Below are 24,027 nucleotides of genomic sequence, written 5' to 3' on the forward strand. Positions count from 1 at the left end.
TACAGCTTAAAAAATTAAGGAAAAAGAGCAAGACTCTTAAACTATAACATCAACTGTATGCTTAAACTGAAATATGGTCATAGAAATGAGAAAATAGATTTGTATTCAAATAATTGAAAAATAAACCAGCAAGTATGCTATTCCAAATACAGCAAAAGAATTATTTATGTAGATGTATTAAAAAGAAACCCTCCAAGTGACACCTTTTGCTTTTTTTAAATATAATTTACATTTCACTGATACATATAAAGCCTCCTCTTAAGGCAGGTGAAAAAACTATAGAATAACAAAGGAAACTGCTGTTGTATAGTTGCAAAAAACTTCCACCAGCTTTGTGTTTGAAACCGAAAAATGGACACCAGTATTTCCCAAAGAAGTTTATCTTAAAAACAAAGAACTTTTCTCTAATAGTCTACATGAGCAACTTAAAATTTCTAGGCATTCGAGCACCCACTTAATTTATTCTATACAACATGGGAGAGAGAACAGCATTGCCTGGGCTTTTACATCCAAGCAACAGGGATGGGAGGTAGATCAAGAGTACCTCAGTCCACTGATGGGACCTGAAATTCTATACCAGGTAAGATTAATGCCCACTTTCTTTTCCAAATCTCTGTTATGAAGCGGTGTGGTGTTTTAGAGCATGAGCTTAACTGTCAGATAGATCTGGGTTCAAATATGCTTCTTAGCTAGCTGTATAAGCTTGGGCAAGTAAATAAGCTCACTAATCCTCAGCTTCTTTATAAGAAAAAAAATAAGGATTATTAAGACCCTAGTAATAATGTTGTTATAAGGATTACATGAAAGACTGTACATAAAATTCTTAGCAGTGTCTGACACAGAGCTCAATAGAATGTTCAGGAGCAGTTTTTACAGAAGTAATACTACTACAAGCACTCCTAAAGGATTTCAGGCAAGAACATACTTTAAAAGAAATCTGTAAGATTCATATATGTGTGTGTATATATATATATACATATCTATAATATAATAAATTTTACTTTGTGTTTGAATGTTCTTAACGTCTACTTTTAGAACTGAATTTGTTACGAGCTCTTCTGTAAGGAGATTCTCTTAATCATGGTGGGAAGGAAGTTCTCACTTACCTTGTCATTTACTACACTCTTCCCATCCCAAGCCCATCCTCTTTTGGTGAAGTAATTAACAGTTGCAAATTCAATTAGAGCAGAAAACACAAATGCGTAACACACAGCAATAAACCAGTCCATGGCTGTTGCATAAGCCACTTTGGGAAGAGAATTCCGGGCACTTATGCTTAGAGTTGTCATTGTCAAAACTGTTGTCACTCCTGCAGAAACATAGGAACCAGAAACATCAACAGATACTAGAAGGACAGCTCTGGAAAAATTATTTTTTCAAACCTACTTTCAGTGCCACTTCTATTCACTGAAAAAAAGAAAAATAAAAAACTACTTGAAGAAACTAACTTAGCATAAATAGTTATAATTTTTGATGTAATGACTCTGTGTTCAGTTTTGTTTATATGAATCCCTTTTTTTCTCTTCTTAAGTACTACTGAGGTTAAAAAGACTGGTGAGACTGAAGTAGAATTTCCTAGGAGACAGGCAGATCTTTTTAATTGACCCATTGTCCATTAACATTAATTTTTTTTAAGTCCTACAGAAAGCTTCACATTAATTCGTTCATCATTTATCTGAATCATGCTAAGCTAAGCAATGGATGCTAAGCAATCATCCACACCAGTGATCACATGGCACTACCATTAAAAAGTTCTTCATTCTAAGTACAGCTAAGTATGAAATTTCTCCTGGATTGCTTAGCATCATGAGGACATAATTTTTCTCTCATAATGAAGCTTAGAATCTATAGAATATAAAGCAAGTAACTAAAACCAAAACCTTGTAAAATGTATATCACTACTTTTAAGGAAATTTTTACACCTCTGTTGGTTTAAAAATAATTTCGTTCCTTTAATTGTAAAGCTTTTCTTCCAGTAGTCAGGGAATTCACAATGGCTAAGTAAAGAGAAAGCAGTTGTTCAGGAGGTTAGTTGAAATATCAGCAGTCAAAATGTCTACAATTATCTCTTTTATCAGAGATCCACCAGAAATTTAATTATATACGTAAGGAATGCATTACATTAAGAAAGAGTTAAAATGTTAAGGATATTAAAATGTTCATTCACACGTTAAAGTTTTCTTTTTTTGTCTCATTTACAGTAGAGTTGTAGTAATTCAAACTAGCACTAATTCTATTTAATCAAGAGTGAGTGCATCTAGGAAAATGATAGTAGTAGTAAGATTAAAAGAAAAACAAATTTATTTCACTGCTGCTGAATCAATATTAAAAGACCACATTTACAGCAACACATGGTATTCACATGCAGCAAATTAAAAAGTTTTAGATTGTGAAGATGTTTTCTTTTGAGAATTTGGTAAAAGAGAGAATTAAATAGAATACCAGACAAATCCACCTACAAATATTAACAAACCACAACCATATCCCCCCCACATATACACATATAAACAATATAGTGACACAAATGACAAATCAAAATGTGAAAATACATTTTAGCATCATCAGCAGTCAAGGAAATACAAAGTGAAAATGTGATGCCTCTTTAAAACAATATTATCAGAAAAATTGGAACAAAGCTTTAAAAGGTTGATACTATCCTCATGGAAGGATGATGTGGGCAATGGATATCCTCTCTTAATGGGGAGAACAAATTGGTGCCATATCTAAAAATTGTTGCCTAAACCAAGGTCATAAATATTTAGGCCTCTATTTTCTTCTAAGTGTTTTATAGTTTTAGTTCTGACATTTAGGTCTTTGGTCCATTTTGAGGTAATTTTTGTGTATGTTGTGAGGTTGATGTCCAAATTCATTCTTTTGCATGTGGATGCCAGTTATCTTAGACCATTTATTGAAAGAACTTTCTTTCCCCATTAAATGATTTTAGTACTGTTGCTGAAGTTAATGTACCACAGATACATGGGTTTATTTCTAGACTTTCAATTCTATTCCACTAATCTACATATCTTTCCTTCTGCAAGTTCCACAGTGTTTCGATGACTGTAGTTTTAGACTAAGTGTGGAAATTCGGGACCTTGAGTCCTCTAATGAATGCATTCTTTTTCAAGATCACTTTGGCCATTCAGGTTCCCTTATGTTTCTACATGATTATATGATCAGTTTGCTCTTTTCTGCACAAAAAATCATTGATATTTTGGTAGGTATTGCATTGTGTTACAAACCAATAGTGTCTCTCATAGTCACCTGTTCTTTATTTCTTCCTGTGAATTGAGTTATTTTCTAGTGTCCTTTCATTTCAGCCTGATGGATTCTCTTCAGTATTTCTTGTATGGCAGTTCTGCCAGTGACAAAACTAACCCAATTTTTGTTTTTCCGGAAATATCTTAATTTCTGAAGGGTAGTTTTGATGGATATATAATTCTTGGTTGAGAATTTTTATTTTGATGCTTTGCATATGATATCCTATTGCCTTCTGACTCCATGCTTTCTGATGTTAGCTGTTAATCATATTGAGAGTCCATTTTATCCATTATTCTTTTGCTGGTTTCAAGACTCTTTCTTTCAAGTTTGATTTTGATGTGTTTAGTTTTGTATCCCTTTGAGTTCATTCTATTGCTAGTATATTGAACTTCTTGAATGTGTTGGTTAGTTCTTTTCATTAAATTTGAAAGTTTGGGCCATTATTTCTTTAAATATTTTTTAAAACTTTGTCTCCTCTCTCATGACAATACACAATACATATATTAGCAAGCTTAATAATGTGTCAGAGATTTCTTAAGCTGTGACTATTTATTATTTTTTTTCCTCTCCCACATATTCAATAGTCTTAATTGACCTATCTCTGAGTTCACTGATTTTTCTGACTGACAATCTATTGTTGAGCTCCTCTAGTGAATTTTTCATTTCCGTTATGGTACTTTTGAATTACAGAATTTGCATTTGTTTCCTTTTTATAATTCCTATAATTTCTATTTTTGGGAAGGCATCCTTATTATATTTTCCTTCAGACATGGTTTTTTTTAGCTCTTCTATTTTATCTAATATAGTGTATTTGAAGTTTTTGTCTACTTAGTCCAATACCTGGGCTTCATCAGGTAAAATTTATAATGAATCTTTTTTTTTTTCTGTGAATGGGCTATATTTGTTTTTTTACTTGTATGCTTCATCTTCTTGGTTGGTAACTGAACATTTTTAATATTAATGTGGCAATTCTGGATATCATATTTTTTCTTCCCCCCGAGTTTGCTGTCAATCACTTCTTGTTGTATTTGCTATTATTTGTTTGTTTAGTAATATTTCTTGACTAATTCTATAAAGTCTGTATTTTTGTTTGGTGCCACTGAAGTCTCTGTTTTATTAGCTTACTAGTCATATAATGATTGGGTAGATTTTTCTTAAACACTGGAACCAAAAATTTCAGTCTATGCCAAGTGGCCCTGAGTGTGGGTTGGGGTATGTCTTCAACATTCAGTCAGGCAGTTCATAACTCTGCCTTAGCATCCATTTCCTGCCTGAGTACAGCCTTGGTCAACTAGAGGTAAGAACTTAGGACTTTCTCAGGTCTTTTCTGAGTATTAATTAGCTCTGTGTATGTATATGAACCTCTGGATTCCAAGAAATATGTCAGTGCTTTTCAAATCATTTATGTACAATTAATTCCCAAGCCTTTCCTCACAAACTTTTTGATTAGGCCAATGTTTACCCCAAATATTATCTACTGCCTGGCAGAAGTAACTAAAACATCCGCCTGCAAATGCCTTTAGTGGCATCCTTCAGGTAGTGGCTTTGGCATGAGGGGAATTCTGAATCAGGAGAAATAAAGACAAGCTTTTTGAGAAGGTTGTCCAGAGAGCCACCATACAGATGAAGTGATGGTAAGTCTTTCTGAGTTCCATATTTCTTCTTCTGCTATCAATAATTCAAGATTTAATTTCAAAGCTATCACTTAGCTAGGAAGTAGAGATGGGTAATTTGCAACACCACAAAGATTGCTGTTTTTACCAAGATTCATCTATTTTTCTTGAATAACTATACTCCAGATTGCTATAATGTTTGGTTAATTTTTTCAAAGTTCTGAAACAGTTGATTTTGACAGTTCTACCAGTTTTTCATTGCTTTTATGAAAGTGTGGGATTTTATAATTTCTTATGCTACCATTTTTGCTGATATCATTTCTAACATTTTGAATGGGTCTACCCTGAGACCCAGCAACTCTTCTAGATGAAACAGGGCAGTATAAAATACTGGTTAACAGTGTGGCTATGTCCTTAGAAGGCCTCATAGACAGATTGCTTGGGTTTGAATCCTGGCTCCATTCTATGCTGCCTTTGTGATTTTGAGCAAGTACATCAACTATTCTTATTACTTTCCTCATCTATAAAATAATCTTTAAACCATCGCTACTTCAGAAGGATGTTGTAAAGGTTAAATATACACTTAGAACAAAGCCTGGAACATTTTAAGTATTCAGTAAATGTTAGCTATTTTATGTTTTTTATTTTTGTTGTTATAACGATTACTATTATCAGAAATCTATCTTACTGAGATGACAGCAGAAATATATATAACAATAAATGATACATTAGGCTCTCTACATGAACACTGCTTATGAAAGTAAAAGAGTGGTAACATTGGCAAATTCATTGATTAGAAAACAGCTTAATGAATTGTTGAATACCTACACTGGTAATACTACAAAAATGTTACAAATAATAAAGTAGGGCTATAGACTGCAAATATATCTAGAATACACTGTGCTTAAAAGTGTTTCATGATTTGATTTTCATGAAAATATATGCACTTAGAATTGGATATCAGTACAGATATACCTGCATGAATTTAGTAAACAAAAAAATCAAAAAGGATACCACCTTCAGTTACCTCTTTTGGGGAGAAGGTAGGATGTGGTTTGGATGGATGAAACGGAAAATGAACTCTTGACTCATTTTTTATTGTTTTATTTTTTGGTATTTTACAACAGAAACATGAGAAGATAAAATCTGTAAGGGTACATCTAAGATGGTAATATTAATAAGTTTTGGGAATTAACATTGAAGGGAATTCATTTTCTCTCTCTTTTTTTTCCCCTTAAGTGAACCTGGTTTGCTTTTGTGGTAAGAAAAATTTTTTATTTAAACAAGGGATATTTGATGCCATTTATCATTTCCAATTCAAGTGTGAATTCTTGGGGATGACTGATGGACACATTAAAGCTGATTTATTTAAAGAAAATCTACAAAAAAAATGGAAGTTCAAATTATGACAAGCCATAAATTTAACTATGATTCTAAGTCCACACTGCTAGTTTAAAATTAGTTTGTGTCTAGTAATTCAAGACAATAAAACACTAGCAATTTCAATATGAATCTATTATCAAGACTATTTTTTACCATATACAAATCTCCCCCACATCTAAATTTTATTTTTTTCATCTGATATTTGAAACTTGAGGATTAAATTGTTAACTCTGTAAGTTCCTTCCTCCTTCCCTCCTCCTTTTCCTTTTTCTTTTCACTGGAAGGGTAAGATTCTCATATGCCACCTTTTCTGCCTGCTAGTTCAGTCTAGTCTGATTCAGTCCAGCACACTGTAAAGAGAACAGCTGAACATTAAATAAAGAGGTGCACTTACCTGGAAAGCTCACAAACCTTCCACATGCCCATTTCCCCAAAATGGGCATTTTTTAAAATACCAAGTAGGGTTTCAATGAATGAATGTTCCCTCACCATTTTTTAACAAACTGTTGTTTTCCCTTATCACCTTTCTGTTACTGCCATAAGTCAATGCTTCTTTGGGAGTCTTAAGTTTCTTTTTCAGTAAAATGAAAGGAAAGTATCTTAAACTGCTTTTAGCACTAAAATTCTATGCATATGTGTGGAACAGATGTGACTATTCTCTATCCAGAGATAATATCTAATATCTGGCTATTTTATATTCTGATTTTATTCTATGTAATATTTCATATTTCAAGGTAGAGGTGCAAAACACATCACCTCATAGAAGCTGAGATAATGGGGTTAAAGTAAAGGAATGTTAAATGTTGGGTGAAAATATGCACTGAAAGATCAAACCTGGGGAATTATTTCAGCTTGGGGACTGACTGCAGCACTGTAGGCTCCACAGCCCGATGCCTGAATTCTCATCTGGTGACCCTGAGGACAGCCCCTAGCCTCTTTGTAGCACAGTTTCCTCATTTGTAAAGTGGGGATTAAGAACACAGTGTTGTTATAGCAACCAAAGGAGTCAGTGTTTATGAAGCCAAGCCTCTATTGTGAAAAGATACCTCAGTGCACGTGTGAAAAAAATATCACCATGAAAGCAAATTCAAGACAGATTTAAATCAGAGAAATAAAACCCTCCTTTAGACCTTTATCCCCCTCAAATGCTCGTGGTGTGTGAGTGTTAGTGGCTGGGATGTGGAGTGATAGGAAGGTGAAGTCTCAGAAACCAAACAGGCACAAAACCTGCAAGAGAACTGAAATGTGGAACTGTTTGATACCACCTGCTGGTTACTGCTAGAAATGGCAGAAATAACGGATATTCTAATAAATGTTGGATTTTTTTTTCCCTCTTCAGCCCAATAGACAAAGTAGTAATTGCCATCCACTTCAAAATAAATAAATGTATTATTTTTAAGGTTGGGACTTTTAACTCATAACTTCACTACCTCTGAATGATAAAAACATTGGAACTTCTATGTGTTAAGAGACAGAAATTAGAATGTGGATAACATCTTTGTCATTAACTCAAATTTCACTGATTTAAAATTTAGAAACTATTATGATCTGAAAAAAAAATGTTTCAAAGGCAATTTAGAGTGTGATTGACACTGTGAGGGATTACAAATGTTTTCTTTTGCTTACCTGAATAGATCTTGCGTTTAATAAATCCAAAACTCATATCCCTTTCCCCAAACCCTTTTTTCCTTGAAGTTCTTTTCTCAATCAAAGACTCCTACAATCTAAATGAAGCCATTTTCATCTTCCAGGTTGACACTGCAGTGATATGATTATATTGTCAGTCTGGATAACCTACCGTTTCCTCTACCTAGAACCTTTTTCTTGTTATTCATTCCTCTTTCTTTTTTTGACTAACTCCTATTCCTTCTTTTAATAAATTATTGAGTGCCTACTAAGTGCCAGATACCCTTGCAGGCCCTGGAAACACACCAGTGAGCACCATCCCAAAGGTTCTTGCGCCGGCAGAGTGCGCGTGCTGCTAATGCTGTAGCACACACAGGTGTTTGTCGGTTCTGGAGGATTTCGTCCCTAAAGGCAACTACGACTTTGTCCTATGCGTCCCTCTAGCATACCATGTCCTTTTAAATTTTCTGTGGGTTTAGATGACTGTATACCTCCAATAAACCATATAGATCAGAGCCTGTTCTGCCTCTTCTCCTCAAAGTGTAAAAGGGTAACTGATAGAGGGTAAAAAGTCATTAAATAGTTTTTAAATGAATTAATATATATTTATTGAAACTACTTCCCCAGTGATCCTCTGTAATTGGTAAGCATTGATTTATTAGGGTAATCGTAAGAAATCTATTTCTTCTTTTATAAAGCAAGCGTGCATGCAGTCCCCGTTTTGTGCTGGGTTCTGTGGCACTCGGAGTGGAATGTGAGCGAAACCAAAGAAGATAAGAGATTTTTTTTTTTGCTAAAGCACAAAGTACCCTAACATCACCCCTAGGCAAGCTCTAAAATGAACTGCATCTGGGTGATCTACCTACACCAGGAAGCTGGGTTAGGCTCCCTAAGGAAATAAGGGGAAAAGTAAAAGAGGCCATGAGACAAAGGGAGTACTACTGCGCTGGGGGAAGACACCCACAGAAGCCAAGTCGTGGGGAAACGTGTGGCATTTAAGAGAATGGAAAGAAGCCTGCAAGGTGAGAAGGCAGACAATTAAGTGTTTCATGGAAGATGAGGCCAGAGTGGGGACACAAGCCAGACTATGCAGGGCCTGTTAGATGGTGTTGAGGTGATGCACCTCCTCTAGAGCAATACAAAACCCTCATAGAGTTCATTTTCAACAGGGAAGTGACATGATAAATGTTTCTTTTATCAAAGATTTGTCTGTTGTTCCCCTATAGTTAGTTGATTTTCCTTCTCTAGTTTGTCCAACATTTTCCCTTTGCCTTTGGTTTACTGCAGTTCGAATATGACATCACTGGATATTTTGTTTTGTTTTGTTTTGTTCTTTATGTTTCTGTATTTATCCTTCTTGGTGTTCTTTGAGCTTTCTGGATTTGTGATTTGGTGTCTGCCATTACTATTTGGAAAGTTCTCAGTCATTATTACTTCAAATATTTCTTCTGCTCTGTTCTCACTTTCTTTTTCTTATATTTCAATCATGGGTTTATTATACATGTTGAAATTGTAGCACAGTACCTGGAAAGTCTTGTTCTGTTTTATTGCTGTTTATTTGAATTATTTTTCCTGCTTGAATTTCAATTTGGAGAATTTCTAATGACCTGTATACAAGGTCACTGAGTTATTCTTTAGCTCTGCTGAGGTTACTCATGAGCCCTTGAGAGGCAGTCTTCATTTCTGTTACTGTGTTTTCTTATTTCTATTGGACCTTTTCATTCTTTGAGTTTTCATCTATCTGCTTACATGACCCATCCCTTCTTGCATGTTGTTTACTTTCTCCATTGGAGACAGTAACATATTAATCATAGTTATTTTACATTAATTGTCTAATAATTCCAACCTGCGTGTCATATCTGAGTCTGGTTCTGTTGTTTGCTTTTTCTCTTCCAACTGTGTTCTGTCCTATGTTTTTTTATTTCTCCTTTGGCATGTCTCCTAATTTTTTGTTGAAAGCTGACCATGTTAGTTTGGGTAATAGTAACTGAGAAAAGTGGCCTTTAATGTGGGAATCATGTTAACCTGACGAAGTTGAGCTCTGTTTAATGCTTGCTGTAGTTACAGGCATCATAGGATTCATGTTGCCTTGGCGTTCTTGTTACGGTTTCCCCTTTAACTTTTGGACTTCTCTGAGAAAGCTGTGCTTTCAGCTCTTTCTGCCGTGAGCTGGGCTATTCTACTGGAGCCTTGCTTGTGTGGTGGTAAGGTGTAAGGGAGGAGGACTGTTCTGCAGTCTTCTGATTAAATCTGTCTTCTAGTGGGCCTGTGTCTCAGGCTGAACCTTCACAGGTGTCTTTACTGGTACGGTTTTATTCCCCATTCTCCTTACTGCCTTCCATAGCTGCAGCAAGCCCCATCTACTTTTTGGAAGCTCTGATCTCTGTTGACTGTTTTGTTTCCTCATATCACCTTAGGTGGGACAGTAAGGCTAAAGAGGCTGACATTGGGAGGAATGCTCTTTTCTACTGTTAGCATGAGCTTCAGGCCAAGTCCCTTCCCCTGGGCATAGGCCTTTGTTATGCAGAAGGCTCTGAGTGTATTTTAAATGATTCTTCTTCTGTGCCCCTTTCCCTGCCACAGTCAGGAAGGGGTACTACTCAGATCTTTACCTTGACAAATCCTGTGGATTCCTGGAGGTAAAGCTAATGAATACATAAGGCTCCCCAGAAGACTGGCTGTAGGAGCTTCTTCCTCTCACAAGTCTACCTTCCATCTCCAGCAATTCATCAGAACGACCATTTAAGTGCCTCTACCAGCATATATTGTTCCAGCAACATCTTTTCCAGGTGAAAAACAAAACAAAACAAACAGGGCTGTGTCTATCTGAACGTGCCTGCCTGCCTATCTCTTGCCAATCTGGGATGGTGGTTTGCCTGTCACCTCAATTCTCTTATAAATGTAGTAAGTCTTTCATTTTCAGTTTGTTCAGCTTTTTCTCATTGGAATAATGGGAGTGACAAATTGTAAGTTCTTCCCATGTCAGTACTGAAACCTGAAGCTCAGGGCCTTGATTTTAATACATGATTTTTTAAATAACTTCCTATGTTATTAGTCAGATGTCGGCTTATTTATTTCTTCTTTCTCTGAGTTTCTCCTGTTCTGAGTAGTTGAGTTTGACAGAATCAGAAAAGCTCTGTAATATTTAGCAAGCTAATGATTCAAAATAATATAGGCAACTTTCTGGAAGTAAAGAATAAACTAATATCAGCGGATGACTGATAGTCAACAAGGCAAAAACACAAACTTCTGAATTTGGGCTGCATAGTTAAACTCGAAACACAGATGCTCTTAACAATTCACTGTGTTCCTGCTAACTGAATCCTTAAAGGGGAACTTTTAAGGCATATAAAAATTATTAAAAATGGATTCTAATATAATATCAGAGTATTGTTACAATATTCCTCTATCTACATCATTCTAAAATTACTTGTTAAAAATAGGAAGATTCAAGAAAATAACCAAGTTTTCAATCCTATGTACCTGATTTATTCAATCAGCTTGCCATATATCCCCCTCCCTCACTAATTGCTTGATTATATTTTTGGCAAAAGTATTACCTATAAAATTTGACCAAATTATTTAATGCTCTCACTATAAGTATAAAGAAAATCATATTGTAAGATTGAAAGTAAGAAGAAAATTCATACAGTAATGTTACTGACCCCAATTTAAACCTAGATTGGTAAAATGTTAAAAATCTTCATAGATACAAACTGAAATTTATTTGCAGTCAGTATGAATGTGAAAGTGCATACACATGAATGCATATGAATATTCAGGAACTCTGGGGAATTAGTGATGGGGCCTCAAGCTATGAGAATCTGCTCATATTCCAAATCTGGTCTTCACAATCACTCTGTGTTATCAGAGAAGACCCTCCCATTCCCAGACCGTAACATATGGTAATCCATGCAACTGTTCACCTTTCATCTCCTCAGACTGTAACCTCTCTTAGGGTAGGGATCCTCTTATTTATCTTACTTCTCTAAGTTCTAACATAGTGCCTGGTAACATATTTTTGATTTGAAAGAGTGAACAAATGAAGTTTATGAAACAACTACACCTGTTTATGTGAATACAGACACAGAAATAAGTGATTATGTTTGTGCACGTTTAGGGTTAAATACATAAATATGCAAAAATAGTTTGATAATAGCTATTTTTTCCAGAATCCAATGACTAGGGAAGTGAGTGCATTTGGAAGATTTAAGATTAAGGATGTGTAAGATCATTGCAACAGAATTCATAAGTAAACATTTTATGTACTTTATAATCTTATTCAAAATATTATATATATATATAGAATAGTACATATACAGAGTATATTTAGTATATAGTGCACATTATGTATATTGTTATATATATAAGATATATAATAACATATATGTAATAATGTGATAGTTAAGTCTTATGAAAGGTATTATGCTAAGCACCAATTAAAACCTGTTCTTGTGGGTGAGGAGGTAGGGAAGCAGACAAGGTATGACCTCTCCCCTCACTTAAGACATCCAAAGATATGATGGCCTTGGTGTAAGATATCTGTATATCCTCTTTCTTATATCTCTGCCACTTTTAAGGTATTGCCCATGTTCTTGAAGTTCTAGAGTGCTTGCCAACACATGGTCTGCATTCCAGCAAACAGAAGGAAGAGGAGGAGAGGCGCCTCTACCCACTGTAAGGGCACACTCCTGAGCTGAAGGCCACAAACTGAACACTGTACACCAAATTAGGTGTATGCACCTAACTAACACCTAATGCTACACCTAACATATATAGTCATCTGTATTTGAGAACTTAGTGATATGGCCACATCTAGCAGTGTGGGAGGCAGAGAAATGTATCTTGATTTGGTGTACACCATTAGAATCAAGACTTCTATTATTCTTTAAGTTTTAGGAGACAGTTACTTATCTCTGACTGATGGAGACCTGTGATGGTTCAGGCTTAAACTATGTAAATTGTTAGAAAGTTTGGCAAGGAAGAAGGGAGTGTTCTATATTCACCCAAAACTCAACATACATGCATACATTGACCTCCTGCAAGCCAGGCCTTTGTGCTTATTATGCAAGTGCAGCTTCAAGACAGTCCCAAGCCCTACCTCCTAATAGTTTGTCCCATCTGAATAGAGATTCTACAGCTACTACTATTTCATGCACATTCTAAAACAACACTTCTTTCATTCTCTTTGTAGGCTGTTCTTCACCACTAGTCACTTAATTGTTCACATTCCATAAAGTAACATATTGCTGTTCTACTCTTCTTATTTTACTGCTCTCTTTTGACAGTATTACTTACTCTCATTTCCTTATAACCATATGATGAAGATCTTCAAGGATATTTTTCATGAGTTCTCATGCCAAATATCTGACCATCTTCTGGATATCGCCGTGTGGATTCAATAAAAAATTGTTGAACATCCTGTGTGATATTTGTGTTTCCATTAGAAATGCATCCAGTTTACTATGTACCTGTCACTTTGTTAGACATGAGTATATAAAAAACATGAATTATATGCTCATAGAGGATATAACTGATGAGAAGATGCAGATAACTGATGGGCAAGCTACACAGATACTATAATAAGTTATAGAGAAAGTGTAGAGTGTTCTGAGACTACCTGGAGGATACCTATCCAAGATTTTGGAGTAAGAGAAGGCTTCCTAGAAGATGTGATATATATAAAAGGAGATTTGAAGATTCTGGGGAATATGTTCAATTAAGAAAAAAACATATTCCAATGTCTAATGTAGATCAGCATAGCTAAAGTTGAACTCACAATGGGTTAGACTGGGGAGGCCTCATAAAGGTCTTATAATCACAGTAAGGGTTTCAATCCATAGCTGGAAGAGAGACGTCATGGGAAAGTTTCATGTAGGAGACATATAACCAGGTTTGAGTTTTAGAAAGATCCCTTTTGCCCCAGTGTGTAGATGGAACATAAGAAGATAAGACTAGGAGTTGGGAGATCAGAGAAATGTTTTATAATAATCCAACAGAGATAAGTTCCATAGAAATCTCAAATTTTAAACATTCACAATGGAGTCTACAGTTTAAACCAAAACTTACTGTGCCTTCTATAATTCTCTAGTGTAGAGAAACAGTTATCTAGTCACTCCGTTAGAAATGTCTGTTTCAGATTCACTATGTCCTGCATATTCTACCCTCTACTATCTTTCAAATCTGTAACTCCCTTCCCACCAATATTCATTGTCCTATTGCAGGTCTTCATTATTTTTCACCTGGATGATGTCAATTACCTCTTAACCAGTAACTCTGTTTCAGTCATACCGTTTCAATCTATTTCTACAGCAGTCCACATGATAGTTTTCCCCAAACTCAAACACATCTATTTTACTCCTTGGTTTAAACACCCTTCAAGAAGTTTCCATCGCTTTAGCATGGGATGCAAGGCTGTCCATGAACTGGCTCCTGTCTATCCAGCCATCATTACAAACAAATGAATCCCACGCTGCGATATACAAGTCAATAATTTGTTGTTCTCTATATGTTCCATGCTGCTTTTGATAATTGTGTACCCTCTACTTAGAACTTGGCCTTTTCCATTATGCTAATTTGCAAGGCTTGACTTGATTCTTCTTCCCTTTGGGCTTCTCTGACTTCCTCCTTCTTCTTTTCCTTACCTTATTTTGGAATATTTTGGAATAATTTGGAAGAATTGCCCCTTCTTCTTTTCCTTACCTTATTTTGGAATATTTTATTTCCTGGCACCTGTGATTCTTTATGCCACTTATTTATTTACATGTCTGTCTCACTCCTTCACACTCTGAGCAGCTTGTGGGTATGTGGCTCATTGTATGTTTTAAAATGCTGCCACCTAACTCAGAGCCTGGCAAGAGTAAATATGCAATATCTGTTGGCTCATTGAATGAAAGAATTAATTTAAAAAATGGTCAACAGTAAAGCAGTGGACCATATTTATAGATTCTATAAGAAGTAATATGCAAGTAAAGGATCTAGTGTACTTTAGAAAGAAACAGGTCTCACATCATAATATAAATGTGATAAAAATAGTATTAATTAATGAGTTTTGCACATAAATCTAATATTCATACTTTGCTCGAGAGAACATAGCAAAAAAGTATTACTTGGGAGCATCTACTATATGCCATTTCCTATCATTAAAACTTCTCATGTTTTAGTTTGCTTAATCCTCATAACAACCCTGTGACTTATGTGTTATTATCATCCTCATTTCCAGTTCAGGAAACTGAGGTTAAGTGAGGTTGAGTACCTTACTGAAGATCATATTATTAGCAAGTGCAGAGGTGGGATACAAACCCAGAGAGTCTGCGTCAGAAGTTCACACTCTTCACCAAATTATGCTGCCTAAACTATAAATGGTATTCTTTTTCAAAGTCAGTGGTGTGTCCATATCATGTATTTTTCAATATCATTAATCTAACCCTTGTATTTGACTGCTGCAACCCCTATGATCTTTATAAATTTTAAAGTTATATCCTGCATTAAAACGTTTAGATTGCTTGTGAAGTGGCTATACACAGAGACAAATGTGTACTAGAACCAGGCAGGGGTTTGAATTCTGCTTCTGCCGTGATGGCAGCTATGTGACCTTTCTAAGCTTCAGCCCCTTCCCTATTTGCAAAATGGAAATGATATTTTTTGGGGGTTGTTGGGAGTATAAAGTAGAAGCATAAATGCCTGGTACATAGAAAATCCAGCAGATGTTAAATTCTCTTCCTCTTTCTCTGCCATCTGACTTACCCCCCACCCCCACTAACCTCAATGACTTTATCTCTAAAATGGGAATTATAGATTATACTTGGATATTAAATGATACATGCATATGTCTCCTTTAGTACCTGTCAAATAAAGAATGCCATAGCTTCCCTGTTTTTTCTGAGTTCATTAGGCCCCCAAAGTGTAGCTAAAGCAGCTAAGAACCCAAACCAAGGTTGCAATAGTACCATCTAGTGGTGGTTTAAGAAAAATCAAAGGACACTTAAATGGCTGCCAAGAAAGCCTTTGGCTGTCTTATATTAGACATTCTCTTCCCACCTTGAGAAATAATTTAATGTAGCTCACAAGGAAAAATAAATTGGAATGCCTTGGACTGGATTCCCCTCCATTCTTCCATTGTTCCAAGAAAGCCCCAAATCTTTTCAGAGTGGGTCCATTTATTTCTGGTCTTGTTAGCCCGATCATCTTCATGACTGAACTATCTGCTCCTCAATTTCTGAAAGGAAATGACAGCTCCTTAATTAGGTATAATTTGATAGCCTAATGCTATCAAAGTGTTCAGTGGAGGCACTATAATTAAAAACCAATCTCTTGTGAGAATTACCTATCAATCATAATTTCTTACATTTGAGAGGGGACCTCTAAAAAATTTAGCAGGGTTCATATCTAATCTCAAATAATATCAGGAATAAGGTAGAAATTCTGGATTAAAGTTAAGGACCCCTACACCTCTGCCCCATCACCCAAGAAAGGCCAATTTGGTAACTGCTAAATGTTAGTAATTGTCATGGATTACATACCTGTGTCTCCCAAACTTCCTATGTTGAAATCTAATCCCTGATGTGATAAAGGCAGTGCCTTTGGGAGGTGATTTGGCATGACGATGGAGCCCTCATGAATGGGATTAGTGCCCTTGTAAGAGACAGGAAAGCTAGCTCACTGTCTTCTTGTAGTAAGGGTAGAAAGGGAAGTTTTCAGTTTACAACCTGAAAGAGGGCTCTTGCCAGAACCCCACCATGCTGGCACCCTGATCTCAGACTTCTAGCCTCCAAAACTGTGAGAAATAAATTTCTATCGCTAAGTGTATATAAGCCACACAGTCTATGGTGCTTTGTCAAAGCAGCTTGACCTAAAATGGCAATATTCTGCTGATTTCACAAGTTTAAAAGAAAATAATATATTCACTATGATGACAACAGCACAATAAAAGAACAGGGGACCAAAGAGAACATTCTCCTACATAAACTCCATTGTTATGAAATCCTTTTACTGTTTCAATCTCATAATTGCATTGCCATAAAATGCAGGGTGACTGTTCAATGTTAATAGTTTTGGTGATTTCTTATATCCCTGAGGTGATTTAACTGGGGAGATATTATGTTATTTGTTATGAATAATGCATTATTAAAGAATTTTTATCACAAGAAGTCACCCAAGTGAAAATCATTTCCTTGAAAAGCTAAGACATATTTGAAAATACATAATAGTTTTATTTTGTTTTTTTGAGAGTTTCAAAACTAAGTATGCACTCAAAATTTTGTTATAATAAAACTAAATATTTAATGACTGAACCCTGTATAAATAGTGAAATAACATGAGTAGATAAAAAGACAAGAACAAAATCCCTCCTTTTGAAACACCTGAAATCTCCCTCATATACTCAGAAGGTTTACAAGCTTTCACAGATGAGTTCTAAGACAAAATATAGAGAAATGGCCTTACAGAATGAGGCCCAAGACAGCAATCAAATTCTTCACCCCAGATTAAACACAGGTTTCTCATGGCTAAGGTGATCCTATTACAAGTAGCTACATTTCCAGAGATTTGGATTAACTAGGGTAATTTTGCTTAAAAATGCAGAAGATGCCACCTGGGCAGGACTGAACTTTGAGAAGCCATTTATGTGTTAGTTGGTACCACAGTGAATACCCTAATCTCATAATGTCAACTCCTGGGCGAGGAAGCGAGCAAGGAATCCGAACTCCTTCAGTAACAGCTGCTGAAGCTAACAGTGAACTAGGAGAGTTCTGGTCTGAAAGCTCCCCTCAAGTGCTGATACATGTTTAGTCAACCGTCTGACTCTCCAACAGGAACTACCCATATATATGAAGAATCACCCAGAATATTTCTGACTTCAGACTCTAAAAGAAAAAAAAAAAAAGAAAAAGGAAAAAGGAATTTGATGGCTTAATGGTGCTGTGGGAAAAGTGAAAGCTTCAGGTTCGGAGAGCTCTAAGGTCAAATTCTGTCTCTGCTGTCTGGTAATGGTGTAGCCTCTTAACACCTGCCAGTTTCAATATATTTGTCTGAAAAGGGGGGATAATTCCTTTCCTGAGATTTTACTTTTGAATTTTTCAGAACTAAATAATGGGGAAACTTGAAGTGCTTAACACAGTATATGAACTGTAGAAGGTGTTCCAATAAACTCCATTTTTTGTTTCTCATCACTATGACTACATAGATTTCACTGTAGAAAACAGGATTGGATAACCTGCCCTAGTGATTTGAATCGCCATAACTGTACTGAACTGATATTTATCCATCCTGGAAAAATCTAAAAATAAAAATAAAAATAAACTACTGACAAAATAGCATATACTTTTAATCCTTTTCCTATGCCTTTACTAATAATTCATTCTCATCAGTCAAATTTAAACCAGGCCACCTATGTTCCTGAAACAAGTTTGAAACCTGCCTTTCAACTAGGACTAGCAAGGCTTTCTGATTTTCCTTGCCATGGCTTATTCATGTATTTTGCTCCAGTCACTTTCCTAATTGGCAGTGGCTGCCTGGGATGAGGCTCTGACAGTGGGGAGGAGGGCGGCTGGTGGGCTGGCAGCTTGCGATCAGCATGTACGGCCTTGTGCCAAAGTCAACTCTGGGATGCCAGGTGCAGCCTGTTAGCTCTCCACAGCCCATGCCTTGTGGACAACAGGGATTTGGAAGGAGTTTGCAGAAACTGTTTCTGCCCTGCACAGGCTCTTTGTTCATTGGTTTCATATCCTGCTGCCACCCAGGCATTCTATTCCTGATGCCACTTCCTCACTACTTTCCAATTAAAACCATCAACGTCTTCTTCTAAGGCTGCTCCTGCTCTTGAGGCTGGACAAGCTGAAGTTGTACCCAGGTGATGTTCTGATTTTCTTTCTCACTTTTTAAAAAAAATGAAGTTTTTTCAGCTTTAGTGACATACAGCTGACAAATAAAATTGCAATATATTTAAAATGTACAATGTGATGAATTTATATAGATATATATCACATTCACTATATATATTCTATTAAGTTCTGTTCTCTTAGCAAATTTCAATTATACAATACAGTACTATTAACTACAGTCACCATGTTATAATTAGAGCCTCAGACCTATTCATTTTATACCTGAAAGTTTGCATGCTTTTGCTAACCTCTTCTTATTTCTCACAGCCCCAACCCCTGGCAACCATCATTCTACTCTCTATTACTATGAATTCAACTTTCCTAGAACTCTTTGCTTTTGATTTTTGGCTCAATTCTTATGGAATGTTCTTTCCTATCTTTGCAAGCTTTGATCCACAGGCTGTAGGATGCAGTATCTTTGGGAACTAGGCAGGGATAATAAGTAAATTGAGCAACAGTAGTGGTAACAGGCTGTGGCAAACTAGAGATTTCATGTCCTCTGCTGCTACTCAGTTCCAGTCCAGGGTTACTGTAAATGAACATGAGTCCCTGTTTTACCCAACTTTCTGATTTTTTTTTTCAATCACCTTTTTTTAAAGACTGGAGACTATTAGCATCTATACATATACATATGCACACATGATTATATGTATGTGTGTGTGTGTGTGTTTGTGATAGGTATATATTTTATATGTATATATAAGTCAATACATATAATTTTATATTATATATTTAAGACTATATATATATATATATATATATATGTTTACTATATATAAATTATCTACCTATCTACCTACTATCCTTTATGTCCTATATAAATCTATGGTATTCAGCAGCTGGTTCAGATAAAATAAATGTAAGAAATGGTCTTGTACACAAATATGGAAAGTAGTTGAAACTTTGTAGAACTGGATATTATAAAGTAAGGCTAAAGAAACTTGAATTCAAGAAAGAAACACACATATACACTCACACAGCACCTTCTAGAGTATCTTTGGTTCTTAGGAAAGACACAAACTTGCTATTTGCTGTATGTATAAAACAATAAAAGTATATGTTTACTTTAAGATTTAAGAAACCTTGTATATATATATATATTGTTTCATGGATCCTCTTAGCAGTTCTATGAGGCAGATAACACACATTTAATATCCATTTACAGTGGAGAATATCTAGAGTTTACACACTTGCTTAATCTGGAAGTAGAATCAGAATCTGACAGCTGTCTTCACTCCAGGTACAATATTCTTACAAACATGTAGTAAGCACTCAAAAGTGTTAGTTGTTTATTATTAAAGGAAAAGTTCTATATTCATCACTTCAGTTCATGATTATCTCTTTATTAAAGTACAATAACCTCATTATTAAGAGATTTTCTGCCCAATAGACAACTGTGTTCCAAAAGTTACACTGGAATGTACATATATACCAATTTTATGATCACATATAGTATGTACCTGTGTTTCATGTAACAGATATACAGAATCCATTTTCTAGAATTACGTGAAGAAGCAAGTTTTTCACTCATAATTCCACTGTAAACAAGATATTTCTAAGTTTAAATAACTTGATGGGCATGCTGGTGAGGGGGAAGGAACACCCCAGAGTAGGACTAAATCTTGAGACCTACAGAGTATTAGACAGTGATGAGAGAAACAAGAGAAAGGGAAAGGAAAATTTGGGGAAAAGAGGAAGAAGGCTAGAGACAATATTGGTAAAGATGTGAAGAAAGCAGATATATGGATAACTCAAATGATAACCTAATAATTAGACATTTAATATGTGGTTTTATATTGTATACTGTATGTACAATAAAGAATTTGAACATTACCCAAAAGCTTCTTTCCCCTTAGCTTCTAGGAGGTAATCTCTAGGCCTTGGAATGTCACATATGACAGGAGGGGCTTTGTTGGTCTGGGGACTTGAGGCCAGCCAGCTAATAACAATTGGATTTAGGATGGGGTTTTGGGTCACAGCATCTCTGCTCTACCTCCTGAGGGGCTAGAAACTGAGATCAGCTACAGACCAGTCAACCATGCCCATCAGTCAACCATGCCCGTGTGACAGAGCCTCGATAAAGACTCTGGACATTAAGGTGCAGGTGACCTTTCCTGCCTATCGATAACCTGCACACGCTGTCACACATCACAGCCAGGAAAGCAATGCTGCCATGAGTCCACGGGGAAAGGCCAGTGGAAGCACTACGTTGGGGACTTTGCCTGGCTGGTACTCTGTGTGCTGCTTCCTTGGGCTGATTTTCATCTGCATCTTTTCCCTGTAATAAACCATAACTGTGAGTGTAACAACGTTGTGTTCAACAACAAAACTTTATGTTTGTAGCAACAATGTGTCCTATGAGTCCTAGTGAATTATCAAAGCTGAGAGTTTTGGGAACCCCCTGAATTTACAGTTAGTGTCAGACTGATTCCAGCCCTCTGTGTTGAGTTCTTTCTACAGTTCACAGTTGGCTACCTACTGCAAGTCATAATTTCTATTCGTTTATGTTTTGCCAATATCCATTTAACCTTCTGGAAATAACACTTTGATTTCCTAGCTTATAAAATTAGGAAAATACCTTGTTACATTTTTAGCCTATAGTCTATAGGTTTTGGTTTGCTAACCTCACTTTTATTAAACTCACAAATGTCTGCCTGTTTGTCTGCATGTATCTGAAACTTACTTATTGTATTTTAACTTATTTATTGTTCATCAGTTCAAAAACAGGTAAAAGTATCTGCCCTCCTGAAAATTTAAATTCTACCTGGGGGACAGAAATCAAGCAAAAATATATATTTTCTGTAAAATATTAGAAATGGTATGTTCAATGGAGAAAAAAGTAAAGTAGGACCAGGGGGAACAGAAAAGTTGGGATTGGGAAGCAGTTAATAATTTTAAGTCAGATTGTGAGGTAGGCCCTCTTTGAGAAGAGGACAGTTTAGAAAAGCCCTAAGGAAAGGAAGGAATGAGCCAGCTGGGAAAGAGAGGTCAAGGCAGAGGGAAGGGACAAAGCTTGTAGTGAATGCCTGGTGTGTCCATGAAATAAGAAGGCCACTGTGGATGTTAGGAGAAGGCGAACGGTTAGGAAGGGTAGCAGAACTTGAGTTTGGAGAGGAAGAGAGTTCATGCCATTAAGACTTACAGACTTACAGACTTCTGAGTGGCCTTCTGCTCTTACTTTGAGTACACTGGGAAGCCAGTGGGTCTGAAGAACAGGTGCAATGGGATCTGACTTACATCTTGGGAGGATCACTCTGGATACTGTGTTGGAAACAAACTTCCATGAGGACGGAATCAAGAAACAGGAGTCAGGTGTAGAGTTATGGGCTGAATATGTTTGTGTCCCTCCAAAATTCAAATGCTGAAGCCCAGTGCGGCTGTATTTGAAGATGAGCCTTTAAGGAAGTAACTAAAATTAGTTGAGACCATAATGCTTAGACCCTGATTCAATAGGATTCAAAAGGATTAGTGTCCTTCTAATAAGACATGTCGGTGAGCTTTCTCTCTCTCCCCTTCCTCTCCGCCCCCGTCCCTGTCGTCATGAGCACACACTAAGGAAGGGCCACATAAGGACATAATGAGAAGGCAGGGATCCGCACGCTGGAAGAGAGCTTTCACAGAAACCAGCCCTGTTGGATCTCGATCATGGATTTTTAGTCTCTATAATTGTGAGAAAAAAATTTATGTTGTTTAAGCCACCCAGTCTCTGATACTTTGTTATGTCATTCCAAGCAGATTAAGACATGCAGTGATCAAGGAAAGAGATGGAGGCTCAGTGTAGGGTATAAATAAGGTCACAGGCAGACTAGGCTTTGAGGAGAGAAGGACTGAAAGTCCAGTTTTGTGTCTACTGAGTTGGGATGCCTACCAGATGTCTAAGTGCAGATACAAGGAAGACGACTGGATGCTTGTGTCTGGAGTTACGGGAAGAGGTCTAGACAGAAGCTACAAATTTGGTAACTATCATATGGAAATTGTAGCAAGCCAATGATAAAGGATAAGGTCACTGAAGTAGAGAATACAGAGCAAAGTATGGCTAAATATTGAGCTCTGGAGCCCTCTAATACTGGGAAAGAGTAGGGGCCTGCAAAGGAGACTAAGGAGGCATGAAAAATGAGGGATGCATCAAGTATGTGACTATCTTAGAAACCAAATGAAGACATTCTTTTCAAGAAATTTCTTCTTATTTAGTGGGAGGGGTATATTCTGTCAAAGCTTGCTGATAGGTCAGTTAAACTGAAGTGCAAACTGACCATTGGTTTCAGCAATGTTGCACAGACTGCCTTTGCAAATTATTTCCGCACTGCAGTGTGTGGTACAGGGGGAAGCAAGCCGATGCTGGCCAGTCTCTCGTCTCGGATGCTGCAGAGCAGTTTGGGGCAGGGCAGACTGGATTCCAGGTGACTTGCTTGGGGCCACACAGAGGATGGGAGAGAGGCTGCAATGTTGGGATGATTCTTGAGGAACAGTTTTGATGGAGAAGTAAAGATGAAAGCCTGATTTGAGTGAGTTTGAGAGACCATAGGAGAAGAAAAATTTGGGAGAGTAAACACAGTAAACTCTTTCAAATAAATCTGCTTAAAAGAACAGCAAATAAATGAGGTGATAGGGTCAGGGGAATTTGCCTTGAATAATACCACCATATTTGTATTTCTGTTGGAGATTATTAAGGATCACAGACACTGACAACATTAGAGAATGGGGAGGATTTCTGGAATAATGTCCTTGAGCAGATGAGAAGGGGTATGTTTTAGTGTGTAAGTTGAAGGGTCAGCATTATATAGAAACATGGTCAAGCAGGGTTTGTGAGTGTAGGAGCTTGAATAGATGAGGCTGTGGGATTCCAGGGAGATTCTTTCTGGTTGCTTCAATTTTCTCAATGAAGTAGAAATCAAGGTCATTATCACAGAGCTAAGTGAGATATAAATGAGATACAAAGACAGAGAGTGACGAGTTACTTCCTCCTAAGAACAGACTCCAGTTTTCTTTCTTTTGGGACCTCCTCCTCCTCCACTTTCAGAGTGGATTTGATGATACGCACTGCTCGAGGAGTCGGCCTGTGATGTAAGTCTTGCTAAGAAGGTGTGAGTGGCCATGATGATTGTATCAGGGATGAGACTATGACCAGGTCTAACCAGCAAGGCTCAGTTATGTGACTGTGAGATGGGATGCACATCTAAGTGGGGCTTCTTGTCAACACCCATACTAGTTTATACTTAATTAAGAATGAAGTTAAAAAAGAAGTGTAAACCAGCTAGATTTGGGTT

The 24,027-nt window shown here is 36.6% G+C and overlaps 1 protein-coding gene across 2 annotated transcripts in view; it reads right to left on the reverse strand.

Moving 5' to 3' along the window:
• The window catches only part of GABRA2 (gamma-aminobutyric acid type A receptor subunit alpha2), a 135,936-nt gene that overhangs the window by 17,108 nt on the left and 94,801 nt on the right, over window positions 1-24,027 (reverse strand). For both annotated transcript variants that reach the window (XM_036892541.2, XM_057502190.1), the window contains exon 9: window positions 1,107-1,309. In XM_036892541.2, the coding sequence (XP_036748436.2) occupies window positions 1,107-1,309 (203 nt within the window). The remainder of the gene's footprint in view (window positions 1-1,106; window positions 1,310-24,027) is intronic.

This window comes from Manis pentadactyla, chromosome 5, assembly GCF_030020395.1.
Source record: "Manis pentadactyla isolate mManPen7 chromosome 5, mManPen7.hap1, whole genome shotgun sequence".
NCBI lineage: Eukaryota > Metazoa > Chordata > Mammalia > Pholidota > Manidae > Manis > Manis pentadactyla.